A 20505-nucleotide genomic window follows, 5' to 3' on the forward strand; every position below is an offset into this window, starting at 1 on the left:
CCCCTACCTTTACCCTGTGAATAGATCCCATGTGTCGATCCCATTTGGCCTTAAAATCAGGCACGCTGCTGGCCTCAATCACCTGAAGTGGAAGACTATTCCAGCGATCAACCACCTTTTCAGTGAAAAAGAATTTCCTGGTGTCACCGCGCAGTTTCCCGCCTCTGATTTTCCACGGATGCCCTCTTGTTGCCGTGGGACCCTTGAAAAAGAAGATAACTTCCTCCGCCTCGATGCGGCCCGTGAGATACTTGAACGTCTCGATCATGTCTCCCCTCTCTCTGCGCTCCTCGAGCGAGTATAGCTGTAATTTATCTAACCGTTCATTGATCACCTTGTGTGCTGGAAAGGCTTTAACCAGCTTAATAAATTCTTGAGCTTTGCACTTTCTACTGGCCTTCCTGACACTCCCCCTTCACATCCATGGCAACAGTCAGATGAAGAGACTTTTGAGCAGTGGAAGCCGCCAACCACACTTAGCTTGTGCTGCCATGCCTCTTTTTCTTGTGGCCTCAATTAAGGTACTTGGGAGTGACCCATACCGATTCTTTTCTGTTATTTTTTTGTGGAAACTACTGGCTGTGGTCTGCACAGGACCCCATATAAATTGATGATATTATGTAAGTAATTCTGTTTCCATCTGCTGGTAAGGGAAGGTAAATACACATGTCTGAGCAGGAGGAACAATGAGGAAAATATGGTGCGATTTTTCAGTGGACCATTTTATAGTATAACCAAAAAGATGTACCATGTGAACTTTCAAGACCACATGGGCCCTTTATAAAAAAAAGCCTGCGTCCTATAACATCTTTTGTTTATTCATATCTTACCCTACTAAGATTCAGGATTTTCTCCAAGACCAAAGCGGCTTCTAGATTCCTGCACTAAAGACTACTACAGTGGTACCTTGGATTACGAGCATAATCCGTTCCAGGAGCATGCTCGTATTCCAAAATGCTCATTTATCAAAGCGAGTTTCCCCATAGGAAATAATGGAAACTCGCTTTGATGTATTTCCTCCCCCCCTAGAACGGGCATTGCTCCCCCCCGACACTTCTTACCCTCATCTGGGCACCCCGTAGATCAGCCTCCTCATCTGCTGGGCCTTGAGCATCTGCGCATGCTCAAGGCCCAGCAGACGAGGAGGCCGATCTTCGGGGTGCCCAGATGAGGGTAAGAAGGACGGGGGGGGGGGGGCCACCAATCGCGTCGGGGGTGCCGGATTGTGGCGAGGGGGTGCCAGATCGCGTCGGGGGGCGGGGTGCCGGATTGCGGGGGGGAGGGTGCCGCATTGCGGGAGGGGCACTCGTAAATCGAGCCATGCTCGGTTTCCGAGGCACCGATTTTGCAAATGTTTTGCTTGTCTTGCAAAACACTCGCAAACCAGTGCACTTGTAAACCGAGGTACTTGGAATCTTTTCCAGCATTAAAGTAGGCAATGCAGATTGGGAGATTTAACATTAAACACAACTGGATAAATAAAAGTAGGGAGATATAGAACAGTTACTTTTGTATCGCAAGGTGTTGGAGCAAGATTGAAATCATCCTCCAAGAGCAGAGATTCTCAGTTTTATCCAACAGACTCACCTTTTGGCAAAAAGTTAAACTACAAAAATTACAAGAATTTGAAAAGATAAAAATCATCAGTTTTATTTTACAAAGATATACACAAAACATCAAAATATGGCAGAGGTACCAGAATTGTACAGTGCATGGGAGAAAGCTGTTCCAATTACAGCACTGAAATAAGATAGAGCGGCCATTCCAGTCCAGCTACTAAACAGTTACACCAAACTGCAGCAAGGCAAGAAATTAACACATTTCATTCAAGATCAGAGATGATATTAGAGCCTACATCTCTGAAGGACTGAGGATATGCACTCACTGTGCTATTTCTACCCTTAAGGTCTGAAGCATGGCTTCTTCACCTTTCCGCAGCTGTCACCATGTTTTCTTTTCTGCACAGCAGTAGGATATGTGGATATGCTACCTTCAGGCAGGCACCCTTTAGTGCTAGGGGTCCCTGAATTCTGTAAATATGTAAAATGAACAAATAAATAGAGCATTCATAAAAGATGCAATTACAACATTTAGAAGATCACATTGAAAGGAGAAAGGGGAGGGAATAACTGGAACAACTGCCCTGAGCAAAATACAGCACTGATAGCCCCGCCTAGATGTCTTGACATCGCTTGGGAGTGGACCACCAGCAGCAGCAGCAGCAGCCGCCTGTGTGAAAGATACCAGCAATGGATCAGGAACCACAGTCTCCTTCTCTTAAATCATTTTTCAGGGGGACTGGAGGTGCCTGAAATGGCCCAGTTATTCTGGGCTTAATTCTGGATTGGGGGATGGGGGCTTTGTTTTTTTTTTTTTTTTTTTTTTAAGAATTACCTGTTATGGTTTTATTTCCTAAAGTACATTTTGAGCATCTAATGTTTTTAAAACAAAACAAATAATTATGTTGTGATCTCCACTTACCGTAAATCTTTTAGCTGGTGATAAGGGCCTTTGTTTCAAAGCAATATTAACGATACAACAGAATCCATTTAAGACAGACATACAGTCACATACAATAGCTTAATCACAGGTAATGAAATTATAATGTAGAACTAAAATTAGTCCTGGGAAAATAATTTTAAAAAAATACATTTACCTAAGAAATAGGTTGTTTTGAGAAAAAAAAAATCCCAAACTTCCTTTTCCTGTTAAAAATACTGTATATGTAGGGATAAATAACACAATACTTTAACCTGCAAAAATGCAGTTCCAAGTCTTTTGGGCCTCCTTGCTTGTTTATATAATACATTGCAACCTCAACATCTGTGGGGATTAGGAGAATGTAGTTAGTCGCAATGGGCTGAAATGTTTTGAGAGCATCGTAGATCGCTCTGAGTTCCAAAAGATATAGATAGAAAACTGGTTCTAGTCGATTAGCAACTTTGAGTGTGAAGGCCGCCAGATAAACCCCGTAAGCATAGGAGGACGAGTGCGTGGTCAAAACCTTCTGATGTGGAGGTGTGTGGAACAAAATACTCCTGGAAAGCAAGGAAGAGCTCATTTACCACTGCAGAGATCGCCAAAGTGTAACGTGTTGAGCCAATGGATTGTGAGCTTGAGACCACTGACATGGAAGTCTTGAGATGATGTCTTGAGATGATGTCTTGTAAATGGAGTAACATGCACCATGGAAATCATGTGACCTAGGAGTACCATCAGATGTCAGGCCAAGATTGATGGGAGAAGATAAGTCTGCTCGCAAAGCTGAATCAAATTTTGTTGTCTACTGAGGGGGAAACACTCTGAAATAAAAGGTGTGTAGCAGAGCTCCAATAAAATCGCAGATTTTAAGATGGTTGAAATTGGAATTTGGGAAAATAGGTTTTGAATCCCCACTGCTGAAAGAGAATTGTGAACTGGGGTCACTGCGAGGACCCACTGTGAGGTTGGATCATTGATGAGGCAATCGTCCAGACAGGGAAAACCCTGCATCTAACACTGCTGCCACTACAACCAGGCCCTTGATGAATACTCTGGAAGAGGATACAAGGCCAAAAGGCAGGACTCTATATTGATAATGGTGCTGCGCTATCTGAAATCCGAGTAATTTCCATAAGGTCGGAAGCACTGGAATGAGAAGAAACTTCTTTTCAGATCTAGGGAGAATAGCCAGTCGTTGCGATCTGAGAGTTATCAAACGCAGCATATGAAACTTTTCCCCCCCAGTGGAAATTTGTTCAGGCTCCTGAGGTCTAAAATTGACCGTAGACCTTCCTTCCCTTTTGGGATGAGGAAATACCAGAAGTAAAAACCCCGGTTCCCCTGCAGAAGTAAAACTTTTCTTTGAGAAGAAGGGATACTTTCTCCTGAAGAAGAGCTGACTTGAAAAGAGACTCTCTTGGAGATCTGGAGGCATAGTGTTTAATTGAAAAGAAAGTCATTCTAAAAAAATCCTTTTTCTTTTTTTTTTAAAGATGTAGTGGCCTCCTTCTCCCTTACAGCCACTCCCAAACCTCCAGGCTTTTGGAATCAAAAGAACAATGGGAGTAAAAGTGTGGCAAATGTTCATTAAGGAACAGATGTAGGGAAAAAGAAAGTAAATAGATGTCTTCTAGAAGGTACTGTATAAACACTGATGGAACAGTACAAGACATGTTGCAAGAAAAACACTTGGTTGATCCTGCTTCAAGGATAAAACAGTGGAAGGTTCTAACAAAGTGGGAATCTAACTTACAGGCTCTATACCCCTGTTAGAACCTTCCATTTAATGTATAATTGTATCAAAACAACAGGAAAGAGCCACCTTACAGGCTTTCTGCCCCATGGTGGAATCCTGAAGCAGTCACAATTCGTTTGATGCATGTCAAGTTGTTTGATAATACCATGTGGAGGACTCTTAACTTTATAGACTCTTAGACCATGGATAAGCGGATCCAACTCAATACATTCTAGGTAGGTGAAAGGATCGAGAGATATGATGAAATTCCTGTAGATGTTGAGAAGGAAGATATCCATCAAAAGAAGGCAATTTCCGAAAGATGCTTAACATAGCAGGAGATATAAAAATTGTGATTTGGCACTCTGATTACCAACATGGAGTACTGGTACAAGGGACTTCCAAATGTGCCCATAGTGCGCTTTTCACACGCTGGTGGCACTGAGGCATAGAGTCTCGATGGAGTAGACTTTTTTAAGTCAACTCTATCACTAGTGACTGGTATTTATATATCAAGTCAAAGTTTCTGGGAGCCACTGTAATTGTAAGGGGTGCTTCCTAGTTCTTATGAAGAGAGTATCCTTCTTGAATTACCTTTAGAACCCAGATGTGGTTATGAGTTCCGAATGAGGAAAACACAGTTGGAATTGATTGAGTAAGAGGAACAGTGGAGAAATTCTTTTAGGAGGTGATCATAATCTAAGTCCTCCAAGTATTCAGCACTGTAGACAAAATCAGCTTCTAGCTCGAGTGGTAGCTCTTTTCCCAACAGGTACTTGGAGCACCAACTGTCGGGAAGAGAGGTTGAACTTGGGCACCTGCAACACTTTTTTTAGCCCATTAGCGGCCTGAAAAATGGTCAAAAAGACGTCAGCCAAATCAATTGCTGAGGAAAAATGAAGGTCTCGGCAGCCTAAGTCCCCGAAGAAAAAAAAGAGAGGAAAAAATGTTCCTCTTTTTCTTTTAAAAAAGCTTAAATATAAATTATAAAAAAAACTTGGGAGCGGGAAGGCAAATGACAAAAAATTAGGGAAGTCTTGTCAGTTAGCTTAAAGTTATCACTTATGACTTGGAGTCCTCCGAGTACCTTAGATAGTTTTGACAATTGCTTCCATATTACTATGTTTTGTGTCCCTCTTTTTCTACTGATACCTGGAAAAGTTAAGACAGTGGAGCTACAGAACATTATACATACAGTATATTAAAAAATACATGGGATCTATACACCCTCTAGTGGTGATGTAATAATATATGTATGAAACTAATTTTTATTTTACTGGTTAATAGAGAATTTAAAAAAAAAAAAAAAAGAGAGAAAATTGATTTTTTGACTAGTTTTCATTATGTCAAAACCTTTAAGGGAGGGTTTAAGAAACAGGGAGAAAAGGATGGGTGAGCAGATAATGACAAAGCTATAAAGAGATTAGGTTTTTACCTTGATAATATCTTTTCCAGTAGATAAGGATGGTATGCTGAACCATAGGGTATTGCAGAAGATGTCAATCACAGCTTCTCAGCTCCTCCTCCACAGTATCTCCTCCCCTCCAGTTCATACCAAAGCTGACGACAGCCCTTTAGAAGAAGGCCAGAGAAGGAAGGATATAGAGAATACCCCCAAACCAGGTCTCATATCTGCTCAGATTAATTTAAAACAAATCATTGAATGATGAGTAATGTAGTTAAAACATTAACAAGCCTTTGAGAGGAACAATGAATGTAAAAAAATGCAATCTAAATAAGAAACAAACAGCCAGTCTGAATGTTTATGGAGCTCAAGTAATCCTCCCTTGTAATAGATTCTTCATAATCCAGTTAGTCTGACTGACCCTCAAAATCTTAGTTATGAAGATGACCATAAAGTTTGGAGTCGGAAAGCAGGCGCATCAGATAAATTGCTGGGTGGGAGGTTCAACATACCATCCCTATCGACTGGAAATGATATTATCAAAGGTAAGAACCCTCTTTTCCAGTTCAATAGGGATGGTATGCTTAACCATAGGGATGTACCTAAGCAGTCTTCAAATCTAGGGTGTAAAAGGTGATTCTGTATGTAGAACTGAGGACCCGAAAGTAGCATCCTCCTATGCTTCTATGTCCACCCTGTAGAATTTGGTATAAGTATGAAGGGAAGACCAGGAGGAACTGTCCTGGCTTCCGCCCAAGAGGAGGCCACGCAAGGTTACTACTGCTTTTGTAATCCTGAAGAACATCTCTCTGCACGACAGGGCCTGCAGTTCTGAGACTCTCCTAGCAGACGACTACTTTAACCAAAAGATCCATGAGGAAGGCTTCCTGTAAGGGCTCAAATTGAGCCCTGCTGAGTCCCTCCAAAACTATATTGAGATTCCAGGATAGAAATGGGTCTTGAATCAGGGGCCATAGTCTCCGGGACCCTTCAAGAATTTATGTCCAGATGGGCTGCTAGAGAAGTTCTCTTCTCTCGGCCCTGGAAGCAAGAGAGCCCTGCTACTTGAACTGAAGGCCGCCACTGCCAATCCCTTGTCAAGGCCCTCTTGGAGGAACGCCAGGACTGACGAGATTGGGACATTGCCTGGCTGGGACATTGCTTGGCTGAGACATTGCCTGGCTCTAACACTTCTCTGCTGCACCAACGCTGAAATGTCTCCCATGCCTTAACATATGCTGAAACTGTTGTTGGCTTTAAGGAAAGTAGCAATGATTTCTTCTGAGTATCCTTTATGGACTAGTGTTGCATGCTCAGGAGCCATGCCATAAGACCAAAGGGTCCCGGATCTTCTAGGTCAGTGGTCTCAAACTCAAACCCTTTGCAGGGCCACATTTTGGATTTGTAGGTACTTGGAAGGCCGCAGAAAAAAACAGTTAAATGTCTTATTAAAGAAATGATAATTTTTCATGAGGTAAAACTCTTTATACTTTATAAATCTTTCCTTTAACTGCACCTATTGATTTTATTTTCCTGTAGTATAATTATAATTCATTATGAAAAGTGAATAAGCTGTATTTCATGCCTTACCTCATCCTTCTGTACAGCATGTTTCTCTGTCCATTTTCGGGCGTTCTTTAAGAAAGTCTGTTTATTGTATTTGAACTCCACTGACTAGAGATGCAAAGGTAAATATATTTTAAAAATACACCCAATAGATCCATTCTAGAAAACTTTATATCAAAGTTATAAGATTAGCACCTTACAAAGCATTTAAGATTTTCCATGCCCTCCTCCCTACCAGGGCATCTCAAAGTCTGCTCCATCTCATGATTGGTCAACACCCCACTCTAATCTCTCCCCTCCCATGTCATCTGTCCTTAACTTCCCTTTTCTTCCTCCTATCTAGCATCTCATTTTAACTTCCATCCTCACCTCCTCCCTCTTCTTTCCCCTGCTGCCACCATTGCTACCTTACCTCCACTAGGCTCAAAACTGCAGTAAAATAAAAGCTTGGCTCCAGCACAGAATTCTTTCCAGCACAGATCTGCACTAGCTTACTGAAGCTATAAAGTGCTGCACCAGAGTCAGTTCTGCCTGGAAGTTGCTAAATGCCACAAACACCATAAAACACTAATGAAGTGAATCAAGCAGCATCTGTAAATAATGTCACTACAATTTTCTCACTACAGACCAGACACCAGCATCAGATTAATAGTGACTTTCTGGTTAGAAGACTCTGGGCATAAAGTCGCAGCCTAAGCCAATTATGGCTCTATCCCACGTCCTACATGTCTAACTCATCACAATCTTGAGCATGTAGAATTCGCACAAGTTACTATCATATTAAAACCTTGTTTATTATAAAACTAACTACTGCATCTGGCTTGCTGGCCATACTTTCTATGTATTAATGTGGTGAAGTGGACATGTAGCAATTTTTTTCATGTGTCTTCTTAAACATATGAAAGAAATTCTCAACCTTATTGCACAGTTTATGGTAGGGAGGCAATTTTTAAGCTATTTGCAAGCTGATTTTTAAAGGGAAACTAATTTGGACTGGTGAGAGAATGTGGGTACTTTATATCTATGCCCTTGCACTGGGATTTCCCTCCTGCCTCTGTTTCCTGTGTGTAAAAGCATGTGTATAATTCTTTTAAACAACTATTTGGATCCAAACAAGAAATCTGTTTTTATTTTCTAGTGCGTCAGCCTCTTGGCTCAATGGCATAGTTGTACACAGAGGACTTTGGCTCAGCTCCTAGGGTTGGAGATTAACCTGACAATATATTTATAGCCATCAGGTGAAACAGAACCCTATCATCACTGAATGAGCAGACTTGGATTTGCATTAGCTAGTCTGTGGTTCTAGCTAAGGACTATTTATTTATTTTTAAAATGTATATTCCGCATATCCTGCAATTCTATGCGGAGTACAATAAAACATCCAAATGAAAAACAAATTACAGCCTTCTCATCCAACACATATTTCAATAGAACAACAAAATAACATAATACAATGAACATATAACAATACAACCAACAATGAAGAAACACCAACAAAACATCTCCATTGCTTCTACTTGACTGAGACTTGATTGCTGGTTAATTACTCGCTGCTACTGGTTGAAAAAGCACACATAAATAAAATAAAAGTTTTCAGCATTTCTCTAAACTGTAAAACCGATGATGCTTGCCTAAGATCCATAGAGAGCCTGTTCTAACAAATAGGATCCTGAACAGAAAACATCACTTCCGGTAACTCAGAAGTTTAACCACCGACAGGGAAGGCATATCAAGCAAAGGTTTTCTCTAGAACGTAAACTCTGTGGTGGACTACCACTTTCATGGTTAGGCTGAGTTGGGAGGATAAAAGGTGGTAAAAAAACAGGAGCTTTTTTTTAATCAGATAGTTGCAAATGAAACTTTATGCCATTGTAAACAAATACAAGCTGGTTCTTATTGAACTGAAAGCCCAAATCAGCTAAGAAAAAACCTGCAGGGTCAAAAAATGTTTATTTCCTAGCCTTCAAGATCCTATGGGGTACTTCACATCTAATCTGCAGGCAAACTTGGAAGCTTTAACAAATCTTTTAGGAGAGATACCTGTGGCTTTAAGAGATCAGAAATATAAATATTAACTTGCATAGCCATCAGGCTATAAAACTGCATGTTTCAGCAAATCTTGTGTAAGATTTTAAATATGATCATTGACTATATGAAAATATGTTCCTTAACAGATGCTATATTAGACAGTTGTGCAAAGCATTACACTTGTAACTGTTGTGGTTCTGGGGAGCAATCGTTAATTCTGTCTATACAGGTAAACCAGTATATGCTTGCACATAGAATTATTTAAAATCCTCCAATCCCTACACCCCCGATCCCCCCAGCTCAAATATGCAGTTTTACAGCATGGGTACTTTTACTTGTAAGAAAAGAGGGACAGGGTATCCCTGTATCGCTCCATTTCATATTGAAATTTCTATAGGCACTTTAATGCTCATATTTTAGAACCAGGAACAGGAGAAGTTCTTTGTAAGAGAGCTTGTAGGTCTGTGGGTACAAGGGAAAAATTATTCCCCAAATGATACCGCACAATATTAGAAGAAAAAAAAAAGAGCCAAATAAAAATGGGAAGAAAATGAACAAAGAACTACTTACTATGTCAGCCATAAGGGGATCATCTGGGTTGGGTTCGGCCATTAAGAGCTGTATGGAGGTTAGTAAGGTGGAAATGTTCAAGGATGGTCTCCATGCTCCCTTTGCAAAATGAGAAAGACTAGTTGTTTCTATATAGAAACACTGAAACAGGATGGTCCATTCACAGCATCTACTATCTCCTCCTTTCCCTAAGAGATCCCCATGTGCCTGCCCCATGCTTTCTTGAATTCAGAATGAAAGCCTGACTTCAGTGCTGGGCAAAATGGTGGAAACAATTATAAAACATAAAACTGTGGAACACGTAGACAAACATGATTTAATGAGACAGAGTCAGCATAAGTTCAGCCAAGGGAGATTTTGCCTCACCAAATTGCTAGACTTCTTTGAAGGTGTGAAGAAACAGGTGGATAAAGGTGAGCCAGTTGAGGTAGTGTATCTAGATTTTCGGAAAGTTTCTGACAAAGTTCCTCCTGAGAAAATGGAATTTTTCAAAGGAATAGTCTGAGTCTACCTTCTTTAAACATTCCTCATACCTTTGGTGGTAGTTTGAGAATGTCCAGGCAAATCCTTCCTGCAGAGTCAATGTTGGGATGATAAATGGGGGTCAGGAAGCGGATTTTTGGAGGTTCAAATGGATACCTGACAGAAATACATGTCACATACTGTTCAGCTATGTACAAACATGTAAAAAGAGGACATACAATTCCACTAATAATAGTTTAAAGATTACGTCTTATTTTGCTCACTTGCATATAAGTGCTGTACATGGGGAACATTTCAACATACATATTAATGCATTGTTTGAAACGATTTACACGATTCAGATGTCAGTCTGTGAAAGCTACTTTGCTGTTAGATCTGAAGTTCTATGTGCTTCTGTTATTGAATATTACAGTCACGATCTCTTTAGTCAAAAGGACAAGATTATTTCAACCAATTTAAATTATATGCACAGGGTGGCTTAAAATGTTTGACAGTCAAATCTCATTTACCTTTCAGGAAGAATCACTTCAAGATTGAAAATCCCTTTTTCATATGGGGTATCAGCGCCACCCAATATTTCTTAAAAAAAAAAAAGATGTGAAATTAAATTCAGCAATCACATGAATCTGAACATGCTTATCGTTTTTATGTAAAAGCCGATTAGCTTCTTGAATACACTGCACAGGTATTCATATTTGAAGGCAACTTTCAAACACATTTCTGTGCATAATACACATTAAAAGGTTTTATGCACAGAAATAAGGCTTTTGAAAAATTGCCCAACACAAACGTTTGTATATGCAATAAACAAATGTGTATGGGCATATTGAAAGCAGGTTTGAGGTACAGTGCACACTTATAAGCAAAACTATGAGGGCTGTACCAAAAGTAATGCAAAAGTGGGCATAGTTATTTTATTAGCTGACAAAAGCTGTTCAAATTGCATATGTTGGTAGAGTAACTCTTCCTCTATACAAAGGTACAAAAGTCTCCATCACAAGCGATGCATTTGCGTCATCGTTGAACCCAACTCTCGAATCATCTTTGAAAGTTCAGCTGTGCACTGTTGTACCCACTTCTTCACAGCCACTTTCACCTCATCTCTTGTCAAATTGTTTTCCCCAAAGACTGTCCTTCAGTGAACTGAACAGGTGACAGTCAGAGGGCATCAGATCTGGGCTGTGTGGTAGAACATTGACCAACTCAATTTGCAGATCACCTGATTTGTTGCCAAAGATGTTTGTGGTCACGTATTGTCATAAGATCATAAGAATAGCCTTACTGGGTCAGACCAATGGTCCATCTAGCCCAGTAGCCCATCCTCATGGTGGCCTATCCAGGTCACTAGTGCCTGGCAAAAGTCCAAATAGTAGCAACATTCCATGCTACCGATCCAGGGCAAGCAGCGGCTTCCCCCATGTCCATCTCAATAACAGACCAGTGTTCTCCCTAGCGTGTTTTAGCCGGGCTCCCCACTGAGTTCACTCAGTAAGGGCCCTTTTACAAATACACAGTAACGATTCTCCCATGGCAAATGCACCAAAGTCCATTCAATTCCTAGGGGCTTCAGTGCATTTGATGTGGCAGAATTGCTATTGCAGCTTTGTATAAGGAGCCCTAAGGTACTGTCTCTGTGCTATGTCTTAAACAAAAACCAGATTGCCAGGGATGCAAAGCATTAACTGATTCAACATGAGCTTGAAGTTAGTTGAATACCATTCTCTCATGTACGGTAGTTTTGAAAGAAATGGAAGGTTTGATACTGGCCAGTAGTTATTCGGAATAAGAGGATCTGCATTACTTTTTTTCAAAGGTGACTTAAATGCTACTGGAACACTGTCTAAGTGTTAAATCTTAAAAAGGGAAGTCATATTGAGCACTGGAAATAATTAACTAATAAAAATAATGCTACTTTTTCATGCCACCTGGCTGGAAAAGATTTCTGGGGAGAACACTGCAGACTATGAACTTTTCTTCCTGGAAATTGCCTAAAACCTTTTGTAAAACTAGCTACATTAACTGCTCTTACTACAACCTCTGGCAATGTGTTCCAGAGTTTAACTATTCTCCGAGTGAAAAAATATTTCCTCTTATTGATTTTAAAAGTATTGCCCTGTAACTTCGAGTGTCCCCTAGTCTTTGTAATTTTTAATGGAATAAAAAATTGATCCATTTGTACCTGTTCTACACCAATCAGAATTTTGTAGACTTCAATCATATCTCCCGTCAGTTGTCTCTTTTCCAAGCTAGAGTCTTAACCACTTTAATCTTTCCTCATATGAGAGCAGTTCCATCCAGTGTTCCCTCTAAGCGGGCGGGTGTTGTGAGCAAACTTTTTTCACTGTGAGCTAAAAATATCGGGCGCCAGCAAGTTATGAGCCAAATAAATATGTTGCTTTCTACCACAGAACTTCCTTACGTTTGTATGGAATCTATCCCCTTTCAACTTTAGAGAGTGCCCTCTCGTTCTCCCTGCCTTAGCTACTAAGTCTATTCCCTTCAGTACCTTGAATGTTTCTATCATGTCCCCTCTCAATCTCCTCTGCTCAAGGGAGAAGAGGCCCAGTTTCTCTAATCTTTCGCTGTACGGCAACTCCTCCAGCCCCTTAACCATTTTAGTTGCTCTTCTCTGGATCCTTTCGAGTAGTACCGTGTCCTTCTTAAAGTACCAGTGCTGGACGCAGTACTCCAGGTGAGGGCGTACCATGGCCCGGTACAGCAGCATGATAACCTTCTCTGTCTCTTCAGTCCAGCATCTGCCCCTTCCATTCACTGTCTGTCTTTCCCTGCCATCTCTCCTCCTGCCCCCCCCCCACCCCCCAATTTGGTCTAGCATCCATCATCTTCCTTCTGTTCCCCTCATGGTCTGGCATCTCTATCCTTCCCTCCCCCCTGTGGTTTTTAGCATATCTCTCTTCTCATTTCCTCCACTCAGATCTGATCATTCTCTGCTCTCTCTTCCCTTTTCTTCTCTGGTCTTCCTTCTCTATTTTCTGCCTCCATCTAAATTAAATTCTTTCTTACTATTTAGTCCCGTTTCCCTCTTTTCACTGTGTCTACACACAGCTTGTCACCCCTTTCCCTCACCCCTCCATTATCTTACTATTTTCTTCCCCCTTTATTTATCTCCTCCTTCCATCCAGTATGTGTTCTTTCCCCACTTCCATTCAGCATCTGCTCTCCCTTCTCAACTGACATCCATCTGCCTTCTGCTCTCTCTCCCTTCTTCTCACTTCCATCATCTGTCCCCTTCTCTCTCTCTCTCATCTCCTCCATTCCATCATCTGCCCCTTCTCTCTCTCTCTCTCTCTCCCCCCCCCCCAACTTCCATCATCTGCCCCCCTTCCCCTCACCTTTGTGGGTCACTTTCTTTCCCCTGAGGGTGGCTCATGTCACAGGGGAAGCTTTGGCCGAGCAGAACCGCTTGATTGACAGTGGAACTTACTTGATTGATGTCGATGCTGGGGCCCGTTGCCGTTTGAAGGAAAAAAAAAAAGGTGGAAAAAAGGAACCTGTAAAGGCGAGAGGAAGGGAAACCTCCAGGACAGCTGCTTTTTGCCCTCCTTCAGCGGCCCAAGAGTTCAGACCAGCAGCGGCAGCTCTGTATGCTTTTAACTTCGGCACAGAGCTGCCCCTAATCAATAGTTTAGCGCGGTTTCATGAGGCAGCCTCGGGGCCTTTGATAGCCGGCCCGCTTCGATGATGCGATGTGGGCCGGCCTAGCAAAGGCCCCGAGGCTGCCTTATGAAACCGCGCTAAACTATTGATTAGGGGCAGCTCTGTGCCGAAGTTAAAAGCATACACAGCTGCCGCTGCTGGTCTGGAGGTGCGGAGACAAGGCAGGAGGCAAACGCGGTGGAAGGCAGGAGTCCCGGCGAAGGCAGGAGTCCCGGCACAGCGACTGCAACAGGAAGTTGCAAGTCAGCTGACGCCGGCCTTTCGTTGCGGCGGGGACCGAATCCTTCGCGGACCGGCAAGATTTTGTTTGCGGACCGGCGGTTGAAGAACTGTGCTCTACACTGTGTGCGCTGTGACGAGAAACTTGTGCGCTGCGAGGTAATATTTTGTGCGTCAGCGCACCCCAGCGCAGCTTAGCGGGAACACCATCCCATTTATCATCTTGGTCACTCTTCTGTGAACCTTTTCTAGTTATACTATATAATTTTTGAGATAAGGCACCAGAATTGAATGCAATACTCCAGTAGGCCACACCATGGAACAAGAGGCATTATAACATTCTTAGTCTTGTTAACCATCCCTTTTTTGGCTGCTGCTGCACATTGGGAGGAAGGTTTCATCGTATTATCTACAATGACACCCAGATCTTTTTCCTCAGCCTAACCCCCAAGGTGGACCCTAGAATCTGGTAACTATGATCTGGGTTATTCTTCTCATTGTGCATCACTTTGCATGTGTCCACATTAAATTTCATCTGGCATTTGGATGCCTAGTCTTCCAATTTCCTAAAGTCTGCCTGCAATTTTTCACAATCTGCATGCATTTTAACAATTTTGTACAGTTTAATGACATCTGCAAATTAAAGAACCTTACTCGTCATTCCAATTTCAAGATCATTTATAAATAAGTTAAATAGCACCAGTCCTAGTACTGATCCCTGCAGCACTCCACTATTTACCCTCCTCCATTGAGAAAAATGGCCGTTTAATCCTACCCTCTGTTTGCTATCCGATAACCAATTCCTAATCCACAATTGAACTTTGTCTCCTATCCCTTGACTCTAATTTTCTCAGGAGCCTCTCATGAGGAACTTTGTCAAAAGTTTTCTGAAAATCTAGATACACTATCAACCAGCTCACCTTTATCCACAAGTTTATTGATTGACTCAGATGCCCCTTGCGAGGGGCCTTAAATTTCTGAGCCAATCAGGGATTTAGGCCCCTCCCTGTGCATCCCAGGATGCACTGGGAAGGGGGAAGACCCACCTTTTTGGAGTGGCGGGTCAGGAGGCATTTCTCCTGCCAATTTTTTTCTAAGGACAGGAAGTGGAGTGGGGAAGGGGCACCTATAGTCACAGTAGTCCCACCATAAAATATCAGTCTAGCTATGTTACTGTTTTAGAAATGTTTTGGATGTGTGCAGAAAGGAAGGGAGGACTAGGAGGATAACCAAGCTACTCAAGAAATCAGAAAATGAGGTAAGGATGGAGGGAAAGATTTGTCTTGGCTATAAGTACAAGATGATGGTGAGATATTCAGACAGCAACATCAGACAAAGAGGCTGAGATTTTAGACTGGATTCCCAGTGAAATATGCTTGACAACGAAGAAGTCACGAGGATAAGATGTCAAATGTTCAACCAGGGGTGTATAGTTCAAGAAAATCACTTTATTTGGAGATATGCCAGAGATGACCTGGAAGTCGTAAGGTGTACCTCAGCTTGAAGGTAGAAGTTCAGTTCTGGCCACAGAGAAGAGAGAGCGATACATACGTGCTTGTAAGTCATCCATTCGATTTTCATGTTGCCAGCATGTGATTCCTGGAGGTGGTTCTGTGGATAACTGCTGCAGTTCTCGCTTCAGTCTTGAGATTTTTTGCATTTTACTGAAATCAAGAGAGTTTCATTTAATGAATCACTACTTGCCCTTTTGACAAACTAACTGGGGAAAAAAGTATTTTCCACAAGTTAGTGCGATATACACAAACAGATATTCTGAACCATTGGTTAATTTTAATAACACATACAACCCACTCACACCTGTTACTTCAAGTAAAGCATGCAACAAAGTTAGGAAGAAACAGACTGTAAGCTCTTTAAGGTAAGGGAAATATCTAGGGCTTCTTTTATAAAGCCGTGCTAGCGGGGTTAACGCGTGCGACTTTTCATCACACGCTAACCCCCGTGCTGGCCCAAAACCACCGCCTGCTCAAGAGGAGGCAGTAACAGCTAGCGCATCCCATGGTTTAGCGCGTGCTATTACACGCGTTAAACCGCTAGCGCGCCTTTGTAAAAGGAGCCCCTAGTGCATTTTGAATGTAACTAACCTTGAGCTAAAGTCAAATAAATAAAACAAATGGATTAATTTGATTTCAATTTCAATTTATAAGGCAAGTAGATCAACCTACAAGATATTACAGTGAAAACATAAAATATTTAACAAACTAGCTAATTGGTTAGGAACAGCAGAGACATCAGTAACATGCAAAAGGCAGGTGGGCTCAAAAGCTAGAAGAAAGACTACAGGCAACGTCCTGGCACAATGTTCTTTTGCACCTTGAATAATATTTCATATTTACAAATGTAGGCCAAGGAATAGCAAGTTTGAGCTATGACTGCAGTGCCTGAACTCCCATCATGTTCTCACATGTCCTCAAGACTGAGGGTATTACCTATTGTACTATAAGCTTCTTTATTTATAAAGACATTTGTTCACCATCATCACATGTTTTGGCACCTTAAACTTTAACATAAATCATGAAAAGGGGCCTAATTGAAAATGATGTAGGAAGTAAGGCATCATTACAATACAATTTTTATTTATATACCGCAAATACCTCAATGAGGTTCATAGACAACCCCGCGAAAGACAAAGGCGCGCGCCGAAGAAAATTACAGTTTTTAGGGGCTCCGACGGGGGGTTTTGTTGGGGAGCCCCCCCAGTTTACTTAATAGAGATCACGCCGGCGTTGTGGGGGGTTTGTAACCTTCCACATTTTACTGTAAACTTAACTTTTTCCCTAAAAACAGGGAAAAAGTGAAGTTTTCAGTAAAATGTGGGGGGTTACAACCCCCCAAACCCCCCCACAATGCGGCGCGATCTCTATTAAGTAAAGTGGGGGGTTCCCCCCACGCCACCCCCGTCGGAGCCCTAAAAACAGTAATTTTCTGCAGCGCGCGCCTCCACGCTGCGCTCAATTGTCTGCGTGCACCTTTGTCCCGGCGCGCTTTTGACCTGACACCCCTCAATGAAGTTCACTGCGGTTAACATAAGCATCGGAGATAATGTCCAGAATAACAATCTAAAAACAACACATATTCATTAAACAAGTATGTTTTCAAAGATGTCTTATAATTACTCATTAACATTATATGGTCAAGCACATTTTTCCAAAGTTTGGCAGATTAATCGCTTATTCAAAATTCTAAGCGACGCACATATCCATGAAATTACAAAATTTTAGGGGGGAAACAAAACAAAGGAAAAAGTAAACCTTGCAGAACATATTAAAGACTATCCTTACAAACATATTTAAAACAAGAGAAAAGAATGGGAAGAGAAATACAAATTGTTGATAGTAGATAAGACAATTATGGGGGAAAACCCCCAAAAAGGAGGGAGAGAGCGATGTACTAATAATCCCTTGCCTCCCTCCCTACCCTTCCCCTCCCCCCATGCAACAATTATTGGATCATTTTGTAATTGTCACTGGTTTATACCATATAATTGTTAACTAATTCTCTGCACCTACATTGTATAAATCGCTCTGAACTGTTTTTCGATATGCTGTAACCTCGATGTAACTTCGCTATAACTAAGCTGTAACTTCGCTGTAAATGTACAGTCTCTTATCCTGTAAACCGCTCTGAACTGATTTGTGGTATTGCGGTATAGAAAAATAAAGTTATTATTATTATTACTAGAGAAGTTAAAGAATGGAATTGAAATGAGACAAGGAGCTTGCTCAATATTGGCGGGGGGGGGGGGGGGGGGGGTCATCAGCACCTATGAGCCGACTCCTAAAAAAGATCTCATGGGAGAGTTTTGCTCTCAGGCCCTCCAAAACGCGTAGACCTAACTAGCCCCTGAAAACCCCAGGACCGGACTGAGAGCCACTATTGCTCCGTTATGACGTTTTTATCCAGGCACAGTCCAGGAGAATACCGATTTCCACACTAAAAGAGGCACGAGTCAACAATAAAACACACAAAAATAACCTGGAATCGCTGCATATTTCGTCGTCCCCCAAAGTCAGTCAGGTCACTCGCCTCACCTTGCTCTGAATTTGAAACCGCGCGCGCTGCGGAACTCAGCTCCCTCCCCTCCTACACTCTCTCGAGCCGCTCTCCAAGTCTCGCGAGACCAGCCTCCAAAGCCGCGGGCCGCTTGAAAATTAATGAGCGGCGTGAGCGCGAGCATGGCCAGTGACAGGGAGGAAGGGGCACGAGCTAGGACTGAGCTTACAGGCCTGCCATTAAGGGCAGCCCCGCCCTGTGTTTCCCCTCCCCCCCCTCCCGTCTGACAGCTGCGCGCTTTGTGGCGTGTAACAAAACAGAAAGACGAGGGGGGGGGGGGACTACGACTCCCGTGATGCCTCAGGGTTTTGGGCGACCGCTTGCGTCCTGAAGCCGGCGGTGGTGAGTAAAGATGGCCGCCGGGGAGCAGCGGTAGCCGGGCTAGATGCAAAGCCCGGGGCTGCTCTGCTTTCCTGTGCTTTGGTCCCAAACTTCGCCCGCCTTCCCCCTTCCTCACCCGCCGCCCCCGTGCCCCCAGCCCCAGCCCTTGACCAGCGGGAGGGGGGCTGTCATGACGGAGCAGGACCTAGGAACCAGTCGGGCCGAGGCGGCCAGGTTCCGGCGGGCCGAGCAGCTGAGGCGCTGGCAGGGCTCCGAGACCGAGCTGATTGTGGTGTCGTCGCCGTCCCTCCGACAGAAGCGCTCTCGGGTCCGCTTTGAAGACGGCGCGGTGTTTCTGGCGGCCTGTTCCAGCGGGGACACAGAGGAGGTGAAGAAGTTGCTCGCGCAGGGGGCCGACATTAACACCGTGAACGTGGATGGGCTCACCTCTCTCCATCAGGTACGGCGGGACCCGTGCACAACATTTTATTCTGCGATAGTCGCAACAGAACCCAACAAAAACCCAACTAATGAGCTCACCTCGATTTTTTTTGCTTGCATGCATGCATGTATATTATAATTCAGGATCTTGAAAGCTGTTGCAGAATTGCAATATTAAGAAGTGCCCTTGCAGTAAATCCTATAGACTGCACTACACAGACTGTAGTAGTAGTAGTATCATTAACACTCCAATCCCTCTAAGGAGAACAGAAAAGCATCCCAACACACACACACAGACTTTCAACTTAACCCTGGTGCTCAAAACAATTGTGACTCGGATTAGTTTTATATCAATAATAGCCAGTAAGATGCTTGATCACAGTACACCGTAATCAGACCTCTAATTAACAGCAATATTAGTTAGTGTTGGTCAGATATTATTACTCACATAGCAATACTATTCCAGACGGTCTTCTGTTTTATTTCTTGCTTCCTTTTCATTTACAACTCCTTTTGCCTAAAGATACCAACAAAGCACATATATCTATTTAGAGATATAAAAATGCGTCAAGATTTTGAGATGGAAGACTCATTTGTCATAGACACCTTCAAATGGACTCGCATATAAAATGTAATATTGGTTGTAATGTAATATTGGTTGTATTATCTCCTTTTTCTCCCTTGATGTGGGCTGCTTTGCTTTTCTTAATGAGTTTTTTGTGTACCCACTGATTATATTTTATTTTAAAAATGTTTACAGCCAAAATGAATCTGTAACTGTATATTCATTAATTATATTCCAAAGGCAAATGAAGACATTTTTATTACAGATTTAAAAAAAATGCTTAACAAAATCCATCCATAATATATTAGTTACCTATCAAATTTCTGATTTGGTAAAATTGTGTTCATATCTCTGCCATTGTACAAGTGGGTAATATTGTTTATGGCCACTGCCTGTAAAATATGATTACAATATTCATTGTAACTATTACATATAAACATTAGTTTTATAATCATTTATAGTAAAATGTATTGTCTGATAAATATCTGAAAATATTAAGCAAAAATATGGAGGCTTTCCATTATTTTATTGTCATTCATAACACAGTGAAGGCAATAAACTGAGTGTAATAACTTTGCAGGCCCTTTTACTAAAGCTTAGTACACATTAACCCCCCCCCCTTTATGAATTTGTGTTAGGCTTCTTTATCGCCGGCCATGGTGGTATTAGCTCCAATTCTGAGTGTCGGAGCTAATACTGCTGCAGCCGGCAAAAAAAAAAAAAAAAAGCCTAACGTGGCTTTGTAAAAAGAGGTGGAGGGGGGGGGGGGTAATTGCTAAGAAACCCATTTTATACCTAAGGACTTCTTAGCATTTACAGTACTTTGTTCTAAACTTTAGTAAAAAGGTCCCTTTATTTCTTAAAATATCCTTAACAAATGTTTTTGAAATTAATTGATTCATAAATTTATTTTATTATCTTTAATAACAGAGTTATTTA

General features: G+C 42.0%; 2 protein-coding genes across 16 annotated transcripts in view; one reads left to right on the forward strand and one right to left on the reverse strand.

Moving 5' to 3' along the window:
• Positions 1-1624: 1624 nt before the first annotated feature.
• UBE2T (ubiquitin conjugating enzyme E2 T) lies at positions 1625-18433 on the reverse strand. 3 transcript variants are annotated; one of them, XM_033917700.1, is made up of 7 exons: positions 18218-18422; positions 15717-15829; positions 10778-10847; positions 10319-10424; positions 9786-9884; positions 7212-7295; positions 1625-2030 (listed from the first exon to the last, which is right to left on the reverse strand). In XM_033917700.1, exons 1-7 carry the CDS (start codon positions 18361-18363, stop codon positions 1902-1904), a joined length of 747 nt encoding a protein of 248 aa, XP_033773591.1. In that variant the 5' UTR covers positions 18364-18422; the 3' UTR covers positions 1625-1901. The 3 variants fall into 3 exon arrangements, with proteins under 3 accessions (XP_033773591.1, XP_033773593.1, XP_033773592.1); XM_033917702.1 differs by having other exon boundaries at positions 18162-18354; XM_033917701.1 differs by lacking the exon at positions 9786-9884 and having other exon boundaries at positions 18218-18433.
• The window catches only part of PPP1R12B (protein phosphatase 1 regulatory subunit 12B), a 195620-nt gene continuing 193532 nt past the window's right edge, over positions 18418-20505 (forward strand). For all 13 annotated transcript variants that reach the window (XR_004536731.1, XR_004536732.1, XM_033917689.1 and 10 more), the window contains exon 1: positions 18418-19020. Coding sequence is in view for 11 of the 13 variants with exons in the window: in XM_033917689.1 (XP_033773580.1) it covers positions 18625-19020 (396 nt within the window). In the remaining 2 variants the exon portion in view is untranslated. The remainder of the gene's footprint in view (positions 19021-20505) is intronic.

The sequence above is a fragment of the Geotrypetes seraphini genome, chromosome 13 (assembly GCF_902459505.1).
Source record: "Geotrypetes seraphini chromosome 13, aGeoSer1.1, whole genome shotgun sequence".
Classification (NCBI taxonomy): Eukaryota; Metazoa; Chordata; class Amphibia; order Gymnophiona; family Dermophiidae; genus Geotrypetes; species Geotrypetes seraphini.